The sequence below is a fragment of the Anser anser genome (genome assembly GCF_964211835.1).
Source record: "Anser anser genome assembly, chromosome: 13".
Lineage (NCBI taxonomy): Eukaryota > Metazoa > Chordata > Aves > Anseriformes > Anatidae > Anser > Anser anser.
In genome coordinates this window covers 10,077,853-10,100,151 of record NC_139734.1, presented here as the reverse complement: position 1 = coordinate 10,100,151, position 22,299 = coordinate 10,077,853, and the positions used below count along the sequence as shown (strand labels likewise).

The 22,299-nt window shown below is 50.1% G+C and overlaps 1 protein-coding gene and 1 long non-coding RNA gene across 2 annotated transcripts; one reads left to right on the top strand and one right to left on the bottom strand.

Annotated features, from left to right (window-relative positions):
- Positions 1 to 1,587: 1,587 nt before the first annotated feature.
- On the bottom strand, positions 1,588 to 22,191 carry CD99L2 (CD99 molecule like 2). The gene is made up of 11 exons (XM_083797194.1): positions 22,061 to 22,191; positions 13,649 to 13,705; positions 12,718 to 12,765; positions 11,784 to 11,879; positions 11,531 to 11,611; positions 10,647 to 10,730; positions 9,141 to 9,203; positions 8,199 to 8,225; positions 7,999 to 8,121; positions 5,870 to 5,935; positions 1,588 to 5,436 (listed from the first exon to the last, which is right to left on the bottom strand). The coding sequence occupies exons 1-11, from the start codon at positions 22,113 to 22,115 to the stop codon at positions 5,372 to 5,374; spliced, it is 765 nt and encodes a 254-aa protein (XP_083653320.1). The 5' UTR covers positions 22,116 to 22,191; the 3' UTR covers positions 1,588 to 5,371.
- LOC310880817 lies at positions 5,942 to 19,684 on the top strand. The gene is made up of 2 exons (XR_014571930.1): positions 5,942 to 7,697; positions 15,755 to 19,684. It is a non-coding gene; the product is annotated as an uncharacterized lncRNA (long non-coding RNA).
- Positions 22,192 to 22,299: the final 108 nt, after the last annotated feature.

The following is a 22,299-nucleotide window of genomic DNA, read 5'->3' as shown; positions in this document are numbered from 1 at the left end:
CAGTGAATCTTCTCTGATCGTAAGGGATAGCAATGGGGGAGGGATCCTGCTATAAATCTGGGTAAGCACAATGGATGCTTTTGTATATACTTACCATGGTAATTTTCAAAAATAGGCTATATATGCTAGTTAAAGCATAGTTTTATTCTGAAGAAGTGATTAGTACAGTCTGTGTGTTTAGTCTGCGTCCTAATATTCATTTTTTTTCCTATTAACAACTATGTGTGCCATCCCTTTTTTATTTTTTAGTAAGGCAGTCAGTTTTGAACTGTTTGAAGAAAGAGCAGAACCTTGTTCCCCGTTTGATGTGCCATGAACAGAACTGTTAACTTCTAATTCAGTCGCTGGATCTTTTGCTTTGTGTTTTTTGGATATGACTCCACTGAGTATAAAGGGAATGTGCAAAAAGACGGAAAGCAGTTAAATCTGACCTGTAGGGTTTTCTTAGTGTAGATGACACGTGAAGGGAGAACAAACTGAATCCAATATCCCAGAATGGGCCGAAGCTGTAGTAAGCAATTGAAACATTTTTTGCTTGTGAAGTAAGTTGAGTGAATCATCAGCATCAGACACTTTGCCATCTTAGTCCAGTTTCAGAGCTTAATTACCCTTTTTCCTCCTTTGTAGATAAAGTCTTTTTTTTCTTGTTGGTTATTTTTCAGGAAAATGGAAGAAGGCTTTTAAAGTTGGTAAACAGTCTTATCTGCCTGTTTTTGTTCCCTGCATTGGCAGCCTTCCTCTCAAGGAGTTGATGCTTTAAACAAGAAGTGTTTGATTTTTCTCTTAGTTTTCAAGAAAAGCTGTACTAAGTCATAGGCAGTATTTGGTAACACTGAGAATGGCTGGTTTTTGAAGAGCTGGAAATAAGGGATCAGCAACTCCCATTCACGTGGATTGAGCCCCACAGCAGAGAACAAAGTAAAATGGGAAATATCAGAGTATTTCCCCTTTGAGACAAACTTTCTTCTTATGTTAAAATGCACAAAGCAACATCCATTTGCTGAGCAATCACATCTGAGCTAAGTGGATATCCTAGCAGAGATCTCTTCGCTGCCAGATCATGTGCAGTCAGGAAGGAATAATTTTATTTTTACAAGAAATAAGAGTCAGAAGTAGGTAGTTTGAAGTATAAAACACATTGTTTAACTCTGAGATAAAGCACCGCATCATTATATGGAGGCCAAAAACTTAACTTTGCATTGCATGGGAGATTCATCTCCTGCATATGAAAATATACAGAAAATGGCAGGAAACCTCTGGCAGTGAAATGGACTGAAAACTAAGCTTTAGTGAGTGCAGCCACGGATTATAGGGCATTCATTACCTGAGTTTAGTTGCTGGGTAGCCTGAGGAGGGAGAGGGACAGTGAGTGTGTGTGTGTGTGTGTGTTTAAATATTTCAATATTAAAGCTTTTGTAATGATAGGTGTTTTCTCACAAAGAAAACTGGTTTTGGAGGTTTTGAGTGGTTATGTTTTTTTTTCTTTATTAAAGTTTTTAGTTACAGAAGAGGTTATGTATAAAAAGGATATAGTCCACCTTTTGCAGTTTACTTGCAACATGAAAGAAAAAACAAGTCTATCATGTCTTATTAGACAGTTTATTTGTTGTTTTCCAAAGGTTGTCAAATTCTGATATTTCCCCCCATGACCCTTACATACACATTAGTGAAATGAGTCTTATCTTTTCACAGCAGAACATTCAACCTTCATTTGGTATAGATCACTTCTGCATCAGTAAACAATAGGCTTTGCTTTTAGATAAGGATTTCACTCAAAAGAAATTATTCTCTAATTTCACAACGCTGTTGTTCCTGAACCTCATTTGTTCCTGGACCTCATTTGTTGCTGAAGCAAATCTGAAGGCCTTAGCCTGTCTATAGTCATTTTGCTTTTTCAGAATTAGAAACGGTACTGTGGACTAATTCCATTTTTATCACAACAAATGAATAGTTAACAATGACAAATATAGCACTTGTAAGGGTTCCTTAAAGGGGCTGTATGAAAATGACCGAGCTTATTAAAATGCAAAAAAAAAAACCTGAAATTCATGTCAGAGTATTCTAAACTGAATAAACTAATGTCACAGTACCATAAATGCAGAACCTTCTACAATTGTGCTGAAGGAAAATGCAAGTAATTAATAGAATAAACAAGGGAATAAGAGCTGGTTAAGTTCCTTCGGTTCTCTGTTTCCTATATAATAGTGAAACCTCTTCTCAATCATTTCATTAAAAGTAGCTTTAGTTAAAAATGTGGGGTGTGATGAGAAAAAAAAAAAAGCCCACAGCACAGTTTTACTTAAATTCTCAGGACAGATGTATATACATAATTTTGGACTCCAGAAAAAAAAAAATCCTACTTTTCTAGTATTTTTACACCTTTTTTTTAAATAAAGGATGAGAAAGTTCATACCATGTATACAGAATATAAGTGCAAAATTTTAAAAAATTCGATATCCACGTTTAAAGAGAATGGATACTAATTAAATGAAGATAGCTATAGAGGTGTCAGTTGTTTCAGAACTTGCATCACTACTAGGAAAACACGAATGAACCTTCTCAGTTGCTATAATGCCTGAGATAACAATGGCGTGAAGTATGAACTCCCTGTTTCTCAGACACTGATCTGACAGTTCAGATGGAGAAGGAAACAGACTGCAACAAAGCAGCATTTTGAGCCTTAGCTGACATTTAGCATATCAAGGCTTTGATTTTTGTGCACTTGTTTTGAAGAGAAGACTGGGTTTAATTTCTTTACTGCAGTATTTGTCAATGTTTTCCCATTTGAAATGCTGGAGGAAGAGTTTTTGAATTCTGTTACTGTAAACTTCTGAAAAAGTGCTCCCTTTCACTGTGCATTTATGTTTTTTTCCGTATACTATACCTAGAAATCATATCAACAAAAGTTTTCACCAGTCATAAAAAGGCCTCATGAAAAGGAGCAACTTCAGTGCTGTTTGCTTCTCAATTCCAAAAGCAGATCTTTTTCTCAGTGAAAGTTTTTTTAAAAAACAAAACAAAACCAACCTGCAGTATTTGTGAATTACATGCATGTTTTTTTTAATCTCCTAGTATAACAGTTTCTCAAAGGAGGGTGTTACAGCCTGTAAGCAATCCTGAACACCCCACTGCACTGTGCACTAGACAAACAGGGAGTGCGCTGTAAGAGGAATGCGCTAAAACTGATGATCTGCATCTACAGCAAGCATTATCATCAGCAAAAAGAAATGGAATTACGTTCGCTTGATCTAACCTAGGAAAATGACTCCTAGTGTTCATCAATGCTACGTTGCAACGTTTTATCCACAATAATTTCGTAAAAAAACATTTTTTATGCTACAGCTTTCAAATATGTTTGACTAAGAAAGAAAAAAATAGATGATGGTGTTTGGAAATGGAGATGCCCAAGCTCAGCTGTGTGGCTTCGCTGGAATCAGACCTCCTGCATGGGATGGTTGGAATTCTGCAGACCATGCTCCCCCATGAAAGTCTTACTCTGGGACTAAGCAAACATATCGAGTATATTCCGTATCTATTTCTTCTGCTTACAGCCTCAGAACAAACGATAATATTTTTTCTAACCCAAACACATTCATAAAATAAAGTAGCAGTAGTTAGTCAACAGTTGTATAGTAGATAAAGTGTTCTAAATCTATGTGAGGCACCATATATCCTTACAACTCGTCTCCCTTATAAAATGCTGTAGTTGTTCTGTTGAGCTAGTGTAAGGCTTTAAAAATGCAAGTGTTAAGAAGAGCATAAAGAATTGTGCAGCTGCTGCAAAATACTTACAATGTTACTGGGCAATTTCCTTTCGAATTGAGCTGTTCCAGAGAAATGCTCCTGGGCTCATTCACCTATTGGCAAGGCCTCGTGTAAGTCATGTCTATCTGAAAGCTCTGAGTTTGTACATCAAACTGGAAATGCTTTTTTTAGTTCACATTCACACAATCTGGGATTTGCAAAACATTACAAAATGCACACATTTTAGGTTTATATATAAATAGCGAGTACTTTTTATACTAGGTAAAGTGAATTTTCCTTCACTTCAGAGCATGCTTTTTCAAGTATTCATTGCTTTGGGAAAAATGCATCAGAAGGTAGCTGTATCCACATTTCAGCATCGATAAGAAAGGGTTGGGGAGGAAGTATGAAAACTAGTTCTTGCGAGATAGCGAAGGTCGGGTCTGGGTAGCAGTACCACTGTGGCACAGGGGTGGGTGGGATGGGGGCGCGCTCCAGGCGATGGCGCAGTGCCGTGCTGAGCAAGGCTCACAGAGAGCTGCAGGACCCCCATGGGACAGCAGCAGAGAACCTGTCCTCTCAGGACATCCTGCCTTTTTTAAAGGTTAGGTAGTGACCCAAAGGATGAAGCTTTGTATCCTTTTTCTACCTAATGTGCCAGGAAACGCTCTCAATAGTTGTATAATGATCAGAGGAGAAGGTGAAGAACTCTATCTACAACTCTTGTGGCAGTGAGTTAGAGATCTTAGATGCACACATTGTTTATTTTCTTTTGGGTTAAATCTGTGGTGTGCTCTATGGATGAGATCTCAATCTGTCCTTGAAAACATCTGAACGCAGTTTTTTTCGTCTCAGTGACAATACAGGAATCTCATGTCACAGACAAACCCTGCCACCTGGTAACTCTCTTCCCATCTCTACCATAGCCAAGCATTCAAATGGTGTTTGCTACAAGTGAACGCTGCATACACTGCTGGTACCTGTGCTTATGACTTGGCATGAAATCAGGTCCTCTGATTTGGTCAGAAGCCCAGTGCTGCGTGGAGGTGGAGCATCCCCAACTCCTGGCTTGGGAGCAGGGACTCACCTGCCTCAGCCTGAGGCCCTACCTGAGGACATACCCATAGGCACTTGGTTTTAGGTACAGGTACACTAAGGACCACAATCTACCCTCAGGAAATGTGCGGTTTTCATCACTGCTGCCAGAAGTGACAGCCCATCACTGATGGCAGAAGTTGGCTGGAGGTGACTGACTAAGGGTTTTGAACGGTTTGCTTTGGGTTGCTATTTACAGGCACTTCACTGTCCTCACACCTGTAAGCAATTCTCCTTGAAAAAGACCTTTGTGATAATTGACCACTGCTGAAGCACCTTCTGTTGGTTTGCATACAACTTGAGACCAAACCTACAGTATTACTTCAATGTAAACATAGTTTGTTACAAAAAAAAAACAACAACAACACGTACTACCATCCTAACCCTAAAGCCTAGAGCAATAAGAAGCCAGTCCAAGCCTAAGTACACATTAAATAGCTTTGGATTCAAATTAAATAAAAAGCTAAATTACAAGCATGTAAGATCTCCGTGTTTGCTGCTGACTGATTCTTTTCTAGCCCCAGGCCATGCTTTAGATCTTTGCACTGTCTTGTTTTGGTGGTTCTGCTGATTGTGTTTCCAGTACTGAATATTTAACTGGAGAGGAAAAAAAAATCATTAATACAATAGCACACAATAGTAACAAAGTGCAAGCAATGGGTGCCAGATACTGGTTGGTTGTATCTGACTTTGGAAAAGCTTTTACAGCAGCCTTGATTATCTGTCAGTGAAAGAAGGATCATGCTTTTCTTGTGTAAGACACTTTTGATGGCTGAAAACATGAAAGCTAAATATTAACTGCCACCGTTTGCAGAATGAGATCCTTGGTCTCTTATCACGGCTTTCCTTTGTGTACGATAAAGAGGGAAAGACATTGTAGTGGATGTTTTACAAAAAGCTGCAGCATAACCTAAGTAGTGTCTTCAAAGAGACGCTAGCTCAGTGCAGCGTGAGCGCCTTCAAGAAAGTCCTTCACTATAGCTGCTTTTGTGGCCAGATGCAGGAAGGTTAAGGAATGCAAAGTTCTCACCTTGGGGTTCCTCGCTTACAACAGCTTCCATGTTTTCCCCTTTCACATATTCTGCGTTAAGTCCCTCTGAGAAGTAACAATAAAGAGAGTGAGATGGGAGGGTAGAAAGCAGAAATGATTTGCTTTGATGCTTTAAAATCTCTAGTAATGGGCCTATCTTCTGTAAAAGCTAAGATGCTTTTTTGCAAACTCCTCTGCATTAACAGCAATACAGAAACATCACTAAACCATGACACGCAGCTGAGAAAGCGCTGTCGGACTTTCAAGTAACCACAGAGGCTCTCTCAGAAGGCAGAGCTTCCAGTCCCATCCCTTTTTTCTGAGTCTCTTGCTTCACCTTTACCATGCGAGGAGGCAGCAAGGCTAATTGCTGTGCTAGCACGGCTCAGCTTGCAGAGGTGCACGGAACTGGTACCTCTTCCAGGAGGGACTGCTATGCAGCAGGGGCTGCTTCTAAGCGTAGGTACGTGCTGTATTTCTCATTAAAAGCTAAATTATGCATAGCTGTAAGAAGCAGCTTAAAGCAAGGCTGTGCTGATGAAGCAACGTCCCAGCACGCGCCCCGCAGCAGCACCAGCGCCGCTGAACCGCGGGGTCTGCCGAGGGAGCACGCGGGCATGGGGTCCCCAAGGCTGCCACAGCGCCGCTTTCAAGCAGGGCAGCAGAAGTCAGAGAAAGATGAAAGCCCACCTTTACCTTGTCCCTCTGCAGCTTTGAGGGGTAAGGGACAAAGCAGAACTGGTGTCGCAGGCGGCGCTACCGCCCAGTTTGTAACTGTGCCTCCCACACCCCACGTTGCAGGCACTGCAGCGCTCCGTTTGTAGGCATCTCAACTTCTATGCATCTGGACTCAGCACAAAGCCCGGCAGGGCCCTGCTGTGCCCCTGCCCGGCTCCGGACAGACCTGTACCCATCTCCTGGCAGGGGAAAACCAGAGCAGGGCTGCTCCTCGCCAGGGCCGAGCCTGCTCTCCCTGCTTCCAGCAAGCGGTCATCACGCACCACCTCCGCCTCCCCCAGGCCGTGTGTTTTGCTGGGATAACACCAAATGCAATTTATGTTTTCCAATAAAAAGCCACTTCTGCAGCGGCTGACGGCTCTCAGATTTCTGTCATGCACTGCAATGCATCTGAGGCCTGACATTAGCCCAGCATGCCATGTCTGATGGCTTAAATTAATCCTCCTTTATAATTAACTTTAATTTCCTGCCGCCTTTCTGGGGCTTTGTGTGTTTCAGCTTCCCCCTCATCAAAGCCTTTGCTCTCTTTTTTTTAGTTATTTATTCTTGCCAAAATATCATTTAAGTGGGGGGAATATACAAGCGTGTTTCATTCCATCACATTCATTTGACTTTCCCTGCTGATCTCATTTACCAAAATGCTCCTGTTTGTTGCAGACACAACTGGGAAAATAGCACGATTCCAGCCAAAGCTTCCAGCCCCCGAACACCCTCCCCAGAGCACAGGAGGCTCTCAGGAGAATTCACTGGATTTATATAAAGAGAGCCTTTTCCAGCTGCTTGCAACTGCCCCGTAAGGGCCTGGGGGCTGCCTGCTGTTAAGACCAGCACCACGCTGCCCCTCACCTGCCCTTAAACCTTCTGAGAGGGGTACGGTCCCTCAGGACGCATGGGTCCGTTGTCCCCAGCCACCTGCCTGCAGGTGACATGTCCCAGCCAGTACCTACAGCACCTCGGGGAGCTTGGCAGCTTAATTTGTGTTTAATTGCAGTGATTGCAAAGCACCTGGGGGGTGGGGTGGGATATCTCACCCACAGCTGTGGCTGCAGCCACTGTTTCAGTGTTACCCTGCTTCCCTTGCTGTTACCTGGTGAGTATTCACCTCTTGCAAAGAGCTTTTTTTCTCTTTTCATATTTACCCATATTTATTTTGGGGTCAGAGTTAAGTGTGTGCACAGGGCTGTGCTGGCGGTGGGTGTCTGTATGGGGGTCCTGGTAAACCTGTGCTGTGCTGAGGCAGAGGCAGGGCTCTCCCCTGCCTCCCCTTCCTGGGGGCAGTGTGGGGAGTTAGTGGGGGCAGAGGGGTGCACGTTCTGCTGGTGTGCCCGAATCCTGCTTTGGGCACTTCTGCCCCCCTGAACTGACCCCACTCCCACCCGGGGGCTGCTTACGCTGGATGCTGAAGCAGAACTTCTTCTGCTGGTAGGAGATGTAGCTGGAGACAGCCCCCACGAGCGCCATGGCCAGGGCGCTGGCGATGCCGGCGATGGTCCCTGTCTCCACCGTGTTGCTGCCTGCGGGGCACAGAAAGGCACTGGGTGGCAGGGGGACACCCATGGACCCGCTCCCCCCAAGACCCCATGGTCCCTACCTTCATTGTTGGTGTTGCCTCCGGCACCTGCAAGAGAGGGAAGCCTGTCAGCGAGCCCAGTCCAGCCGTGTCCCACCTGTGGCCATGCTCACCCCACACCCCTGGGCTGGCACACGGGGCCCTCCTCATTCCTGTGCTGCTCCCTCAGCAATGTGAGGGTAAACAAGATATCAGGCAGAGGTACACAACATCCCCATGCCATCAGAAGGAGATAACTGGCTGAGCTCGTCACTCCAGGGCATATTTACGTAGCTTGAAGTCTGTTTTAAAGTCACCTTCCCTAGAGAAATGGGATCGGGAGCAGAGATGGTTCCTGCTGGCAGCTGTAGTTGTGAGCGAGGTGCTTAAATCCCGAGTAGTGGAAGCAGGTCAGCGCTGTATTAACGTCTGCAGTGTGGTTCGTCCTTGGCACAGTGATTCATTAAATGTTGATTGGGCTTGTGGGGTTCATCGTCTTTAACTCGGCTGCTTTTAATATTGAATGCTGTGGATCCTCGCGTAGGTGTAGCCAGTGCTGCTGCTCCCTCCTGGTGTCCAGCCATGGATGGTCATGCCTTGAGGGCTGCGTGAAGGCCGGCACCATGTTGGGGTCGGGGGACATGGGTCCCACAAAGCCTCAGGGGGTCAGAAACAGGCATGGCTGACTGGAGGTAGGAGGCTGAAGGCCTCTTCTTCTGTCCCCACCAGCCATGGTCCTGCTGCCAAGTGGTGGGAGGTGGGTTTGGTGTCTCCTGAAGGCGGCCGTGGTGTGGGCTGACGTGCCAGGCTCCAGGGCCACCTCAGCGTGCAGGCTGCTGGTGTAGCGGGGATGGCCGAGCCCACCGATCCTCTCAGGCCCATCGGGGGGTCCCAGGGGTCGCCTCCCCACCACAGTAGCAGGGGCAGAGGCCCTCCAGGAGGTCCCAGGCTGGGGCACAAACCTGCCTATAGGCCCGTGCTTACCTTTCTTCTTGTCAGGGCTGTAGCCTCCGTCCACGATATCAGCCAGGTCGTCATCTGAAAATGCTTTAAAAATAACAACAAAAACTGGTCGGAGCCCGAAGGGAAATCGTCCCCTGCAGCTGGGGGTCTGGCAGCTGCCTTCCCTTGGGGGGGTGAGTGAAAGAGTAGCCTAGAAAGCAGCCAACATAATGGAAAGGAAAAACAGTGTGTGGCTTGATCAGGGTGAGAAAGGTCAGGAAAGCTGGGTGCCAGCTGTCCTGGTGTCTGTGTCTGTCCTGGTGTCTGTGGGTGCTCCTGGGAAGCACAGGAGAGCTGGAAACGGGGCTCTGGGGGGACTCTGGTCCCCTGCGAGCATGGTGTGCCTGGGCAGGACGGGCTTCCAGCGACCTGCAGGGAAGTGCTGATCCCTCGGGAAGGCAAAGGCTGCGGTGTTCATCTCAGTATTCCCTACAACCTCTCTGGCTGTTTGAGGAACTCGGCTGGGTTTTCTGTGCAGCCTGGGCTGAGCAGGGGGCTGACGGGTGTGTTGCCACCAGTGGCTCCCGCCTGTTCCGTCCCCAAGCAAGGACAGAAAGAGGTTAATGAGCCGTTCCACTTCCCTCGCAATTACACAGCGTTAGCAAAATGTTCAACCCCAAATTATTTTATTTTAAGCTCATAAAAGAGGTAATAATTGACTTTAAGTCTTGCTTGAAAGAAAAGAGAAACGTGGAACGGGAGTTAGCAGCAGAATTAGAAAAGCTATTGAACCTTTGACTTTCCAGTCTGGAAAGAGACTTCCTTGCTCACTAGCTTACCGCAAAAAATAGTTTATGGGTTTAGTAATGAGTGTAAAAACATTTTAAAAAAAAAAAAAAAAAAAAACAGAACCCAGAGAGGTCAAAAGCAACGCAAGGTGCAGCAATGCTGGGGAAGTGTGCGGCCGTTGGCTCAGCAGCTGGCTCACAATGAGTGCCATGTTCCAGCCATTCAACACCTCAAACCCTCCTGCAGGAGTCTAATGCTCCAACAAGGCCAGAATATCAAAGTGCAGACAAGTCACCTAGTTAATACAGCCTAATAAAATACCTGACTATTAATTACACGTGTGAGCAGGGTATACGGCCATCTCGACATCCATAAACTTGCCGTGCAAAGTCTGTTTTCTAGCTCCGGTGCTCGAGGGAACAATCCTCTCAGACAAACAACTCATTCACTGGAGTATTTTAGAGATTGGAAAAAAAACGTCTCCTGGCCCATGGCGTGTGCTGTGCCAGGGCTGAGGCTGCTCTGGATTTATGTCTTGGCAATGACTGCGAACCCCAACAGCACTCGGTTAAATAGCTGTCAGGTATGGGGATGAGGTGAATGCAGCAGAACCACCGCAGCCCAGACAAGGCATTGCCTTTCTTTCTGCTCTCCCCCTACTTTTTGCAGCAACCCATTGCATCCAACCCGGGGACGCGTGGCTGATGGCACAGCATGGTCATGAGCAGGGTTGCAGGGAGAGGGGAAATCCACACGTACCTTCACCAGGTCTCAAGTTTGGCTGCCCACCGCCCTTCATATCATTGCTATCGTCCAAAGCATCGGCCAAGTCCAATTCCTTCCCTACAAAACACCACAGCAGTGTGGGAACCTCCTTAATGACAATTATTAGTCAAGGAAAGGCTCAACTTTGCCAGGGACCAGCATCACTGGAAGCAGCGAAGTCCCTGACATTGCTGCTTCCTGGCGTGGCTACGTGCTGTTTGGGGGATGCTCTGAACCTGCCCCAGCGCTGCTGTTGTGACAAATGCAGAAATTGCATCGCGTTGCAGATCGAGCCCAGGAATCACACAAATTGCACCAGACATAAGTGGTCAGAGCAAAGGTGGCATGATGGGGACGCTGGAAGGGGCACGGTGTCCCGCAGCACCCACGCCATCGTGAACTGCCTCTGACCCACTGGCTTAGTGTGTTGTGTTTTTTTTTTTTTTTTCCTCTCCATAAAATGCACAGTTGGTATCCTCAGGAGCTTGACTCGAACAGAGCAGCTTTCTATTGCCTTCGCTAAATGGCAGCTAAAAACGTGGAATGGAGCCAACCCGAGTTTCTCAACCCACTTGCTAGCTCGTAAATAAGTTTCTTCTCATCCAAAACTGATGTTGAGCCCGGGAGTGCCTTTTTGCCCAAAGCTCTGCCCAAACAGGCAGCAAAGGAGCCCATGAGCTGGGCGCACTGAGACCCAAGCATCAACCCTGGCGGGGAAATGCAAGCCCCCTGGGCGGAGGAGGTATGCGGTGATGCTGAGGTGCCCCATCCGTGGGGTGCTTTTGCGTGGTTTGGTTACTCTGGGGCTTTTTCCTACCTCTCCCGTGAACACACAAAACAAAGGCTGGAGGCAGCAAGGCTGGGGAGCTCGTGCTCACCTGGGTTATGCCTGGGAGGGGGTCGCGTCGTTTTTGGCCGCTTGGTTGTGGTGGTGCGGATGACGTCCCCAAAGCTGTTGTCTGAAAGCGTGTGGAGGAAAGACAAAAACCCCATTACCCTCCCAAACATCAATCTGGCGAGCACCAAGTGGCAGCCCCCTCCTTGCCACCACCGGCTCCGGGTCCCCCTGCCCCAGGGCACGCATCAGCAGGGCTTCAATTTCAGAAGGGCGCGAGCAGATCCGTGGGGTACCTGGCTTCCCTGGCCGAGGGAAGGGCTTGGGAGTTGGCTTGGCTGGTCTGGTGGTGGTCTCCAGAGGGTCGTCGAAGTAGTCGGCCAGATCAAACTCTGTTGTGGGAGAGAAGAGACCGGCAAGCAGCGGCGCTGGTGGCTCTGCTCAGGCAGCCCCTGGTATTTGTCACTGCTTGGTGCCTCAGGGCTATGTCCGGCCAGATCTGCACCAGGGGAGTCACCAGGAGCAAAACTCTCGTGTCCGAGTGACCCTAAGCAGTGTCCTGGAACGGGGCAGGTGCTGGGGATCTGGCCAGCCAGGGTACCTGACCGGCACCGTGGGAGAGATGTCTTTCCCTGGGTGGGAAAACATCACCAGACTGGCACCGTTCAGTGGGAGCCGGGGATGTCCTGGAGGAAAAGCAGGAGCAGGGACATCCTCCGGGCTCCTCCTGGGAGGAAAGCCAGCAGGTGCCGCACGGGCAGAACTGAAAGCCCTCGCACAGCCGAGCTGTGGTCTGTCTCCTCCATCGAGATACTGCAAAGCGTGCAGAACTCAGCCTTGGCCATAAATGCTCTCACGCTGCCTGCCTTCAGAATGGCCAGAAATATCAATATTGCACTTAGGTGTGCAGATGCTGGTGGGGAGGAGAGGCAGAGGAAGCGAGCAGCTGGGGCTCACACAGATATACAGTCGATGGAGAGGATGGAGAAGATGCCTTGGTGCAGGTGGAAAAGCTCATGCAATACAAGCGGACACTGCAGCGCAGCTTTTGGCAAACCAAGGGGAGGTGGTTTATTGAAAACCACGAGCAAAGTTACATCTGCGGCACCTGTACGGGCAAGCGAAGGTTTCTGCACCGGAGTCTCTGCCAACACAGCACACAGCCAACAGGGTGGCTGGTGCGGTGCAGCCCCAGGGTTTTGCTTAAATGACATGTGTGCAAGGTCTCACCTCTCCCTCCTGTCCCACCGGACGGCTTCTTGGCTCCCTTAGGAGTGGCTGTGGCAAAACGGGGGAGAAATGTTAGTCGTGGGCAGCACTGGAAATGTCACCTCTGGCCTGACGAGTGGCCAGGACTTGCTGGCATGCCCTCAGCTTTACAGCCAACCCTTCCTGCGTTTGTCACTGTGGAGCCCACACCTGCGACACCCCCAGGCTGTGACCCCACACATACAGCAGGAGCCCTGTGCACGATCTGGCCCAGAGCTTTTTTGGGGCTTGGATGCAACTGACACCCAGCAGAGAACGGGAATAAACTCCTCCAAGGGACGCCTCCAGAAGACAGCAGCAAACAGAGCAAGGATGGGTACTGCACGGAGCAGCACGGAAAACAGCAGCCAGCTCCTGGCGCTGGGCTGTCCCTGCCCCTGGAAACTGGAGTGAGGGATCGCTTCCAGCGCTGCCTTACGTGTTGGAGGCTCCCCATCAGCTGGAGGAGTTCTGGAGACACCCCGATGCTCAGTGCCCAGCTCTCCTGGCCACTCCCGTGCCAAAACAAGCTGCTGTCAGCTTTACAGGTTGGATTTCTTTGGGTTTTTTTTTTCATTTTTATTGTACCTGTAGACCACTATCCATTAACATCAGCGTTAGCAAGTATATGAATAAACTATGAGCAAGAGTTGCGGTTGCTCCGTTCCTATTAATTTCCATCTGAATACCGCTGAGCTTCACCTCCAGCGTGTGGTTACGATCTGATGGGGTCTGGCTGCTGACTTCCCTTGCTCTCAGGCTGCTGCGATGCAGAGGTTTCCGACCCTCTTACAGCCCTCACTTTGATGTTTGTTGGTACTTCTGGAAAGGGAGTGGGGTGCCAGAAGGCCTAGTGCAGAAATATCATCAACAAAATGACATTTTAATGAATGTAGAAATAAATTTGACTTACGCTGTACCGGGCCGAGGGCATCTTCTAGGCTGAAGCCCCCTGGGTCGTCCCCATAACCTGCAGACAAAGAATCAGCACAGGTTCGACTTGCTCCACACAGCGTCAGTCACCTTTAAATACAGCCTGGACAGATGCGCGTGCTCAAATTGCTTTAGTTTATACAGGGCTTTCTGCTTTTTTTCTAAACCTGACCCATCATCAGTGGTGAGGAAGACATCAGCCTTCCCTGCATCCCGTGACTGTTAAATTGCAGAGCAGTCATCTCTGGCTTTTCCATTTGTTTGCCTTAATGGATGCGGTATAAAAACACACGCTACGCTTGAATTTGTCAAGCAGAGCCTACCAATTCATCTCGCCGGCTGCCACTCACCCGTGGCTGGGCTCCCGATTACAGGTTTGCTAAACACCCGGAGAACACTGGAACGCCACCGACAAATTGGGTGAAAAGCCAGCAGAGCGCACGCACCTCTTCTTGGGAAGTGCCTTCTGACATCGCGGATGGAAATGCTGCTGCTGACTGCAACCCCAGCAGAATATTTCAGGCAGCACCTGCATCCTCCTGCCGTGGTGATGTGCACCAGGAGCAGGGTGAGGAACTCGGCCACGCGGCGCTCGAGGTGCCCGCACCAGCTCAGCACCACGCCACGTCCCGGGGATAACCACGCTGCACCGTGGGCCCATGCGCCGGCCTGGCTAATCCTGCCACTCTCCGTCTTTTCCTGCATCACGTTAATTACTGTTGACTTACCCTAGTTCTGACTGTATTTGTCTTGATAAATTCATGCTTTTACATCTCAGAGCATGCTGAGTAATTAATATCCTTTGGGTTTGCTAAGCACTGCCGCACTGCGAGAGAACATTAAAATGGCTTTCCTCTTATTCCTACTGCTAAATGGATTTAGCTGGTGCCACCTGAGCTCCAGCGTGCTTCATGAATAAATTTAAAGCTTTACTGACAAGGACAATAACACCGAAAACGCACCAGTCCATCGGAAAGCAGGTATCAGCATTTCAGAGGAAAACTTGTACAGGGAGCGGTCACCGAGCGCTGCAGCGCCTTCAGCTCTGCTTTTGGCCACTCGTGCACCACGTCTTGTTCCGTCTGCCGTCTCTGAACGGAGCCCCAGCGACCAGTGTTACTACTGGTAGTAATGCCGGTAACAGTCTGTCTGGGTTGGGGAATCCCCCAGGTTAATGATAGATGGGCAGCTGATTGGAGCCGCCAGCGCCTTTAGTTCAGGCAGGGAGCGTTACAGAGACGTCCTGCACCTTTACGGGGTCGGTAAGCACCGCTCCTGGCGAAGGCAGGCTGTGTGCTCGCCGGCAGGTAAGGGCTGAGCTCTGCTCCGTGTTTTGTCGCTGCTACGCACCAACCAAGCACGCTTCGCAGCCAGATGCTTCAAGTCCACGCCGTGCTCGTTCACCTCATACCAGCAGCTTTTCGGGTGCTTTGCCCTGCTCTGTCCCAGCAAATCCCTCTGCTCCAGGAGTGTGGAGGGGCAGCAGTCACAAAAAGCCCCAAATCCCCTCCTATGTTCAGAATCTCTACCCAGCACAGGCTGTCTGTGCATTATGGGCTGGGAGCACTCCCCAGGAGAAGCCGGGGCTTGCTGCTGCCAACGCAGGTCTGTGATGCACGCCAAGTGCACACACCCCTTTAGGACCTGCCCGCGCTGCCTGCAGCCTCGCACAGGGTTATAAAAACACCGGTGTATGTTTATAGGACTCAGGAAAACATCTCCCAATTGCTCGGTGTCAGGGAGCGGTATGGGATCTTTGGTGTTTATGGCTAGGTGGTGGTTTAGGGTTTTTTTGTATGGGGTTTTTGGCACAACTCCATCTCTGGACCAAACATCGCTGGGATGGGAGGTGATGCAGTGTCACAGGGTCTCTCAGGTCCCAGTGCTGCTTTTAAATACCCCTTTAAATCTCTTTGGGAGATAAAGGAGCACTGGGTGCAACGCAGCCCTTGCCCTGCGTACAGGCTCCGTGCTGCCCTCACCCTGCAGTTACTGTCGGATGGCGCTGGAGCATCCTCAGGGCTGTCTGTTTATGGGGAAAGGACAGGTGAACGAGCCGTGTTTTCCCTATCTTTCTTCAATGCAGCAACCTAAAGAAACAAACCCGGGCACCTCGCAGCGTGTAACGCGGATTCCCAAATGCCCAAGCCGGGGAAGGAAGGACAGAGGTGAGGTGCTGCAGCTCCCCCTTGCCTTGCCAGGGGTGTTTTGAATCCAAGTCAGCTGCTCTCTGAAGGCAGAAGGGGTTTGTGCCTTAATGCATTCCCTCCTCGTTATTTCCTGTAGCAGGCAGCTCAAACGCGCGATTGTACTCGTCAGCTTTTCCCTTTGTACAGTTATATATATGTATTTTCTAATTACACCTTGCTGTTTGACAAAGCTGGAATTACAGTACCGTAACTCACACCAGTACGCTGTCAGGCCGCTGGCACTCCTAGCAGCGCGCCCGTTTCCATTTTTAGTGCCTGCCCACGTACCTCGCCGTGCAATACGGGCGTGCTCGGCTTCCGGGGGAATTCGGAGCCTGTGACGGGGCGAGACTGGCAGTCTGGGTGAGCACAGCAAAGTCCAGAGCAGGTACGGGGCTGGGGGGGAGAATCCGAAGGTGCTCTCTGGTGTCTCGGCGAGAGGAAGCAACTCCTGCCCCTAGGGCTGCCCCCCTGGCGGGCACGAGGCGATGCTGCTGTCCCCGTTCTCCACTCCCAGCAAAACATTTTGATTTCTAGAAGTACTAATCAAAATCGCTCTTGATTATGGCAAAAACAACCTCTGCTGTAATTTTTTTTTATGCAATTAACAAGGGTATATGGTAATTCCAAGCAATCTTGCTCTTGAGATTAAAGGAAAGCCTGCCAGGAAGCACATGAATAAAGCTTTAAGATGAGAATTTGCATAATGAAGACTTGCTCTGTGCGGAGGGACTGATGTCTGAGCCCTGCTAACAGCAAGGCCAGCAGGAGCTGCCCGGTTGTGCCCCACGCACCCAGCAGGAGCTGCTGCCACCCAAGGTCCCTGGGCATCCTCTCCCTACCCAGGCGGGCAGATGGACCTCCGGCTGCTTGCAGAGCCACAAGAGCCCCAGCTCTGGACCCATCTGCAAGAAGGCGAGCTCTCCCAGCAGGATGCTCTTCAGGCCCCTTTTCCTTCCCTGCCAGCTGTGGTTTCAGTGCCTGAACCTTCTAAAGCTGGGAGGGGGCTGCAGACCCCGAACGTCCCCGCTCCGAATCCTGGCAAGGGGACAGCGAGCGCCCAGGGCAGCCCCAGCACCTGCTCCGCAGCGCAAAGCTTGCAACGTTCCCAAGGCTCCCCGGCATCTCCGCATCGCGGGCAGGTGACAAGGGTCCCACACAGCTTTGCTCAGATGATCGATCCTTGTGGTTCATGCCCAAGAAGAGGTCCTGGTGCGCGCCACATTCCACCCGTTCCAAAAAGTGTTCCGGTTATTCCCAGGGGACTGCATCAGGAGAGGACGCCTGCATGTTCCTGAGCACAAGCATCTCCCCCCAAGGAGCAGGAGCCCAGCCAGGGGCATGCACGCTGTCCCGGCCCTCCTGGCCACCAGGCAGCAGGAATTGCCCATCCGCTGCCACCCCGCAGCATGTGGGACCCACGTACGCAGCTCACGCAGCTTGCCATCTTCGGTGAAGGTCAGAAAACGTGGACGGTTCCTTTCCCTGACTTTCCATTACTGCGGGCGTTTTCCTGCTTTTCTGCATGCTGTCCAAGCAGCGCTGTTACACAGAGCCATTACGGGCTGTGTTCAGATCTGTCATTTGATTTCTGCTTACACGTTAAGTAATGACTCTGAATTCGCCTAGGGCCAAAGATGCCTGTTTATAAACCAGCCGACAAATTACGGCACGAAAGCATTTTGTTCCTAACCCCGCGCAGAACAGCTAATGACAAAGCCAGGGATGCAGGAGCCCAAAGAAAACCGAGGCAGGAGATTAAGTGCTTATCACCTGATTCCCAAGGGAGAGACATCGCTCTCATCAGATAAAGATCAAGAGAAGATGTCGTTAAAAGTAGGTAAATAGGGAATTACACAGTAAAAACGCTGGTTCATCACTTGGGATGCGCTGCTGGTTTAGTCTCCCACTGCTGGGGGAGTTCGCCAGGGAACCAGAGCGCTTTGCTACTCACCTGGCATGAAATAATTTAGATGTATAAAACCGGGAGCTCCCGGAGCTCAAAGAGAAGTCCACCACCGAGTCTCAGCCCTTCTCACCCAATCTGTGGTTACCCAAAAGGGAAATGTGATCGCTGTTTCTCAGGTAAGTCCTGCTTCCTTCCCCCGCCGCCCAGCACCATGCAGAGGTGGCCTCCTGGACCTCGATGTTAAGTGCACAACTCGCGGCCGTACTGTGGTACCCCACCGTTAAGGACAGATGCTGATCGCTGCTGCTGTGTGTTAGGTCATCGTATGAATGAAAAGCAGAAACATGAATGGAAGTAAGAGTATGGCAGCTTCAGAATACCAAGGTAACACAAAAACGCTCGCAGAAGAAACCAAGTAGTCGAAGAAGAGCAAAACTAGGCAGGCATGGCTTCTGGCTACAAGCTGGGTGGCTTCCACTACCACCACCCCTTGCAGCACGGCCATTTCTTATCCAAGCACAGAGGCTGTGCATGCTGCCAGTTGCTTAAAACCTCTCCTTTTCCCCTTTTTCACCCACGGGCCTTTCCCTCTGGCTCGCTCACTCAGGACTGCAGGGCAGAGGCACGGGAAGGCTTCCTGCTGCTGCCACAGGATGACCCCTGCTGCTGGCCGGCCCCGTTCCCCTCCTGCAGGGGCAGAGCTAGGGCTGTGCTGTTGGGATCTCATTTCAGGTCTCGTGCCCTGCTGCTGCATAAAGCTCTTCCTCTCCCTCCTGCCTCCGACCACCCTGGGTCCGCGCAGCAGCTCCCACCGAGCTCACAGCCACGTGCGTGTCCTCCTGAAGCGGGATGTCGGGCAGCCTCCCTGCCTTTGGCAAGCCCTTTCTATTCAGATCCCCCTGTGCATAAGCAACGGGAGCGTTCCAAAGAGCAAGCGAAGCGCTGAGCAATTCCTGCCTTCCAGCCCCGTGCTGTGCCCGCCTGGCCCCGCGACCGCTCCTTGGGCCGCGGCTCTCCGCTGCCTTCTGAGAAGCGCTCTTCGCTCGGCAAATGCCTTCTCGTGCTCGCCTCCCAGATCACAGCTAGCAAACCCAGCATCTGGATCCCCAGCTTTGAAGTCTCCTTTTCAAGAGAAGTCTTTTCATGTTTTGCCTTTTGATATGCGGCATTCATCTTCCCCAATCCCGCTCTATTCAAGTTCTTCCCCCAGTTGTGAATTACACCAGTTGGATTACAAAGGATTTATTGCAAAGGTTTTCTCTTTGCCATCGGTGTGATGCAGTTTATTAAACATATGTTTTGCTATTAGAGTGGCGGCAGAAGCGGTGTCTAATAAAAACCCCCTTTTCCTTTAGTTAACTATAAAGTCAATGCCTCAAACCTCCAGGAGACAGTTTTGTAAGGAGAAACAAATTTGTTTTTAAACTGAGGGGTCCTAAAAGTTTATTCTAGTCAACACTGGAGATCAATAGACTGCTCTGTTTTATGTGCTGTAAGGGCTGAAACGGTTGCAACAGATGTAAGGAAAAAATTACATTTTTGTACAGGGGAAAAAAAAATCAAGAGTAAAATAGCCATTTCCAAGCACAGGTATCACCAAGCTAGAGGAAGAGGTTCTGAAATACAGGCAGAAATATGGAAATTAATTATTTCTAAAGCTCCATACAAAAATATCTGGGCACAACACATTTAATTAATTCGTATTTGTTCAAAGATCAGAGATAATTTGTAAGAAAACCAATTTAGCTTCTCCCACTTTGTCAGAAACACTATCAAAGTAAAATTATTCCTTAAACGTATTACTTTGACTTGCTACCGATACCTAGTAATTATAAATTTTATAACATAATAGTGGATAATAACTAAGGTTTTTAGTAAACGTAGATGCCTTGCACGAGGCTGCTACCTAGCTCAGCACCGACGGCAGCACCAAACCGTGCCCTCGCTCCTCTGCCATCCCATTCCTCCCTACTGCCAGGAGTGTGGCGAGCGGTCCCTGCAGTGCTGGCAGGTCACCGGGTGCTCGCAGAGCTGCCACCGCCGCCGCTGTGGCAGAGGCAAGCCCGGACAGCTGGGCAAACACCTGGCGAGGAGCTGGCTCCTGCTGCGCTCGCCACCGGCCACCGCAGCGCGCACAGGGCGTGCAGGGGAGCTGCCCGCAGTGACCGCGCCATCTGCGCAACAGTTAGCACTAATTACGCTGTCGAATATCGCTTTCTCATTTAAGTAATTATTGTAACTGCTGGCGGGACATTGCTGTCACACTTGAGCGGAGAGGTATCCGTCAGAGGCTGCCTGCTAGGACGCGGGATGGCAGCACCAGGAGTTGCCTATCACTGCTGATGCTGCAGCTCCGGAGGACGCGCCAAACTCTATTGCTCAGTTGTAATCACTTTGTAATTGCTTTTCAAGTTTTTCGTGCACAATATAAAGCATAAAACCTGGACAGGCCCCTTCTGAGAGGCCCGCGAGAGGTAACCTTGCACTCCCTGCAGGAGCAGTGACCTCAGGTGTCACGTTTGCCATTTCCATGAGAACATCAGTGCGTTTCTGTCCTGGCTTATGATGAGGAGAGACTAAAAAAAGCCAGAACAGCGTGGAAAGTTCCTTGCTTGACTGTTTTCTTTATCATTTTGGACAAGCATCGGGCTAACCCTGCATGACTCAAACATAACTACTTCTTCCTGGAAAAGCCACAGATCTGCGGATTTAAAAAATCATGCAAGGTGCTAGAAGAGCACAGGCTCCATGGTAATGCTCTGGAGAAAAAAGGCTTCACAAAGCAAAACCTACCATATTTTTTTCAGTTCAGAAGTAGTCAGTTTGCTCCAGCTTTCCTGAACAACTGCAGTTGAGATACATATTATTGTTGTGCTGGTGGCTGATATGGACCTCAGCTGCACAAATCATGTTCAATACTGGTTTCGCTGCATAGTTTGCTCTCTGACACAGAGAGCACCAAAGAAACTTGATTTCTATTACCACTGCATGGCGGAGCTGGGGCTGAAAGCCCCAAGGGACAGCTCTGCCTTGGAAACCCACTTCTTATCACTACCTTGTGCTCTCCTGTGGCCACTTCAGTGCTCAGCTGGCAAAGGGCTCCCGGCACCTCTGCAAGAGCCACGCGGCAAGGCTGAAGCCACCTGCCAGGACCTGATGCCCGCTCCATGCAGAAAAGGCTGCAAATGCCAAGCCCCTTCCTTACCCTTGTGCAGTCATTTCCATGGAGGGGCAATTCAGCGCAGCTCAGACAGGGCCAAACTGAGCGTTGCTCAGCTACCTGCAAAGCCTGGCACCAGCAGAGATGATTTGCAGACCTTTAGAATGAAATTCGTTTTGATGCAAGAACAGCCAAGGATGTTTAAGGGCTGGACCCTGCAGCCCAGCACTTAAGAACGAAACAGAGCAGCGTTTTTCTTTGGCCGTGCTGCAAGCAGCGCAGAATGCAAACAGCTTTGCTGCTGAGTAATCAGTAATTTGTCATTTTCATCTGAAATCAGGATTTCGCACCCAGCCTCTTAGCTCGGTCTGCCAAACTGACGCCCGCAGTTAGAAACGCAGCCACCGAACAGTGAGCAGGAGCAGCCTCGGACCGCACCGCAGGTGCCCGGCAGGTAGGGACCCAGATGGAGACCACCTCCGGGCTGACTCATGGCAAGCCTCGGCTCTTCCAGCAGCACAAGCTGCTCGCTGCCACCTTAATCTTCATCGCAGTGCTGCCGTTCTCCAACATAGCTGCGTTGGATGGGTGCTTCCTCGCCAAAAAGGGATTTTTAGAGAACTTTCCTAGGGCCTTTTACATAATGGTTGACTATTTTCTCTGCGTGACCTTAAAAAGGACTTTCTTTTCTATTAAGGAATAAGAAACGGATAGCTTTTTAAGAGTACTTTAAAATAAAGGAAATGAAGAGGTAGGGTAAGCATCGATTTCATGATTTCACGACCACCCAAAAAAAAAAAAAAAAAAAAAAGGCTCGTTTCTTGCTATCTGCAAAGCTCGCTGCCCCGCTGGGACCGATGCCTGGGCTGGCCCCTGCCCGTCTGCAGAAGCAGCGAGGACGCAATCGGCAAATCTGGGTCGCACGGGGGGGGGAACGACCCTGCTGGCCCCGGGCTGCCGCAGCGCCGCCACCCCAGCCCCTTCCCCATCCCCTGCCCGAGCCCCCAGCCCCCTGCCCGCCGCCGAGCCCCCACCCCCGGCCGCCCTTTCCCTGCAGCACCGCGGAGGACGGGGAGGTGACGGGGGGTGACGGCCGGGCCCCCCCGGCCCCCCGCCAGCCGCCCCTTCCCCTACCTGCGGCCAGCAGCGCGGCCAGGGCGAGGAGGCGCAGCGGGCGGCGGGCGGCCATGTCGCGGCGGGGCTGCGCCTCTGCCGCCCGGCCTCTGGGGCGGGGCTGCGCAAAGCCCGCCTCGGCGCCGCGGCCCGGCCCGCTCCTGGGCTGTGGGGGGGCCTCGGGGCCTTGCCGCGACCCTGCCGGGGCTACTTCGGCCGGGAAGGGTGGTGCTGCAGGTCGGGCTGCCGGCCCGCGGGCC

What these genes read in the sequence shown, in the direction of transcription:
- CD99L2 (XM_083797194.1), bottom strand. Translation starts at nt 22,115, where the DNA reads ATGGCCGCCCGCCGCCCGCTGCGCCTCCTCGCCCTGGCCGCGCTGCTG. An exon ending in AAACTTGAGACCTGGTGAAG is followed by an intron (nt 9,204 to 10,646) that starts GTACGTGTGGAT and finishes TTATTTTTAAAG; the next exon opens with CATTTTCAGATGACGACCTG. An exon ending in TGTAAGCGAGGAACCCCAAG is followed by an intron (nt 5,437 to 5,869) that starts GTGAGAACTTTG and finishes TTTCCTCTCCAG; the next exon opens with TTAAATATTCAGTACTGGAA.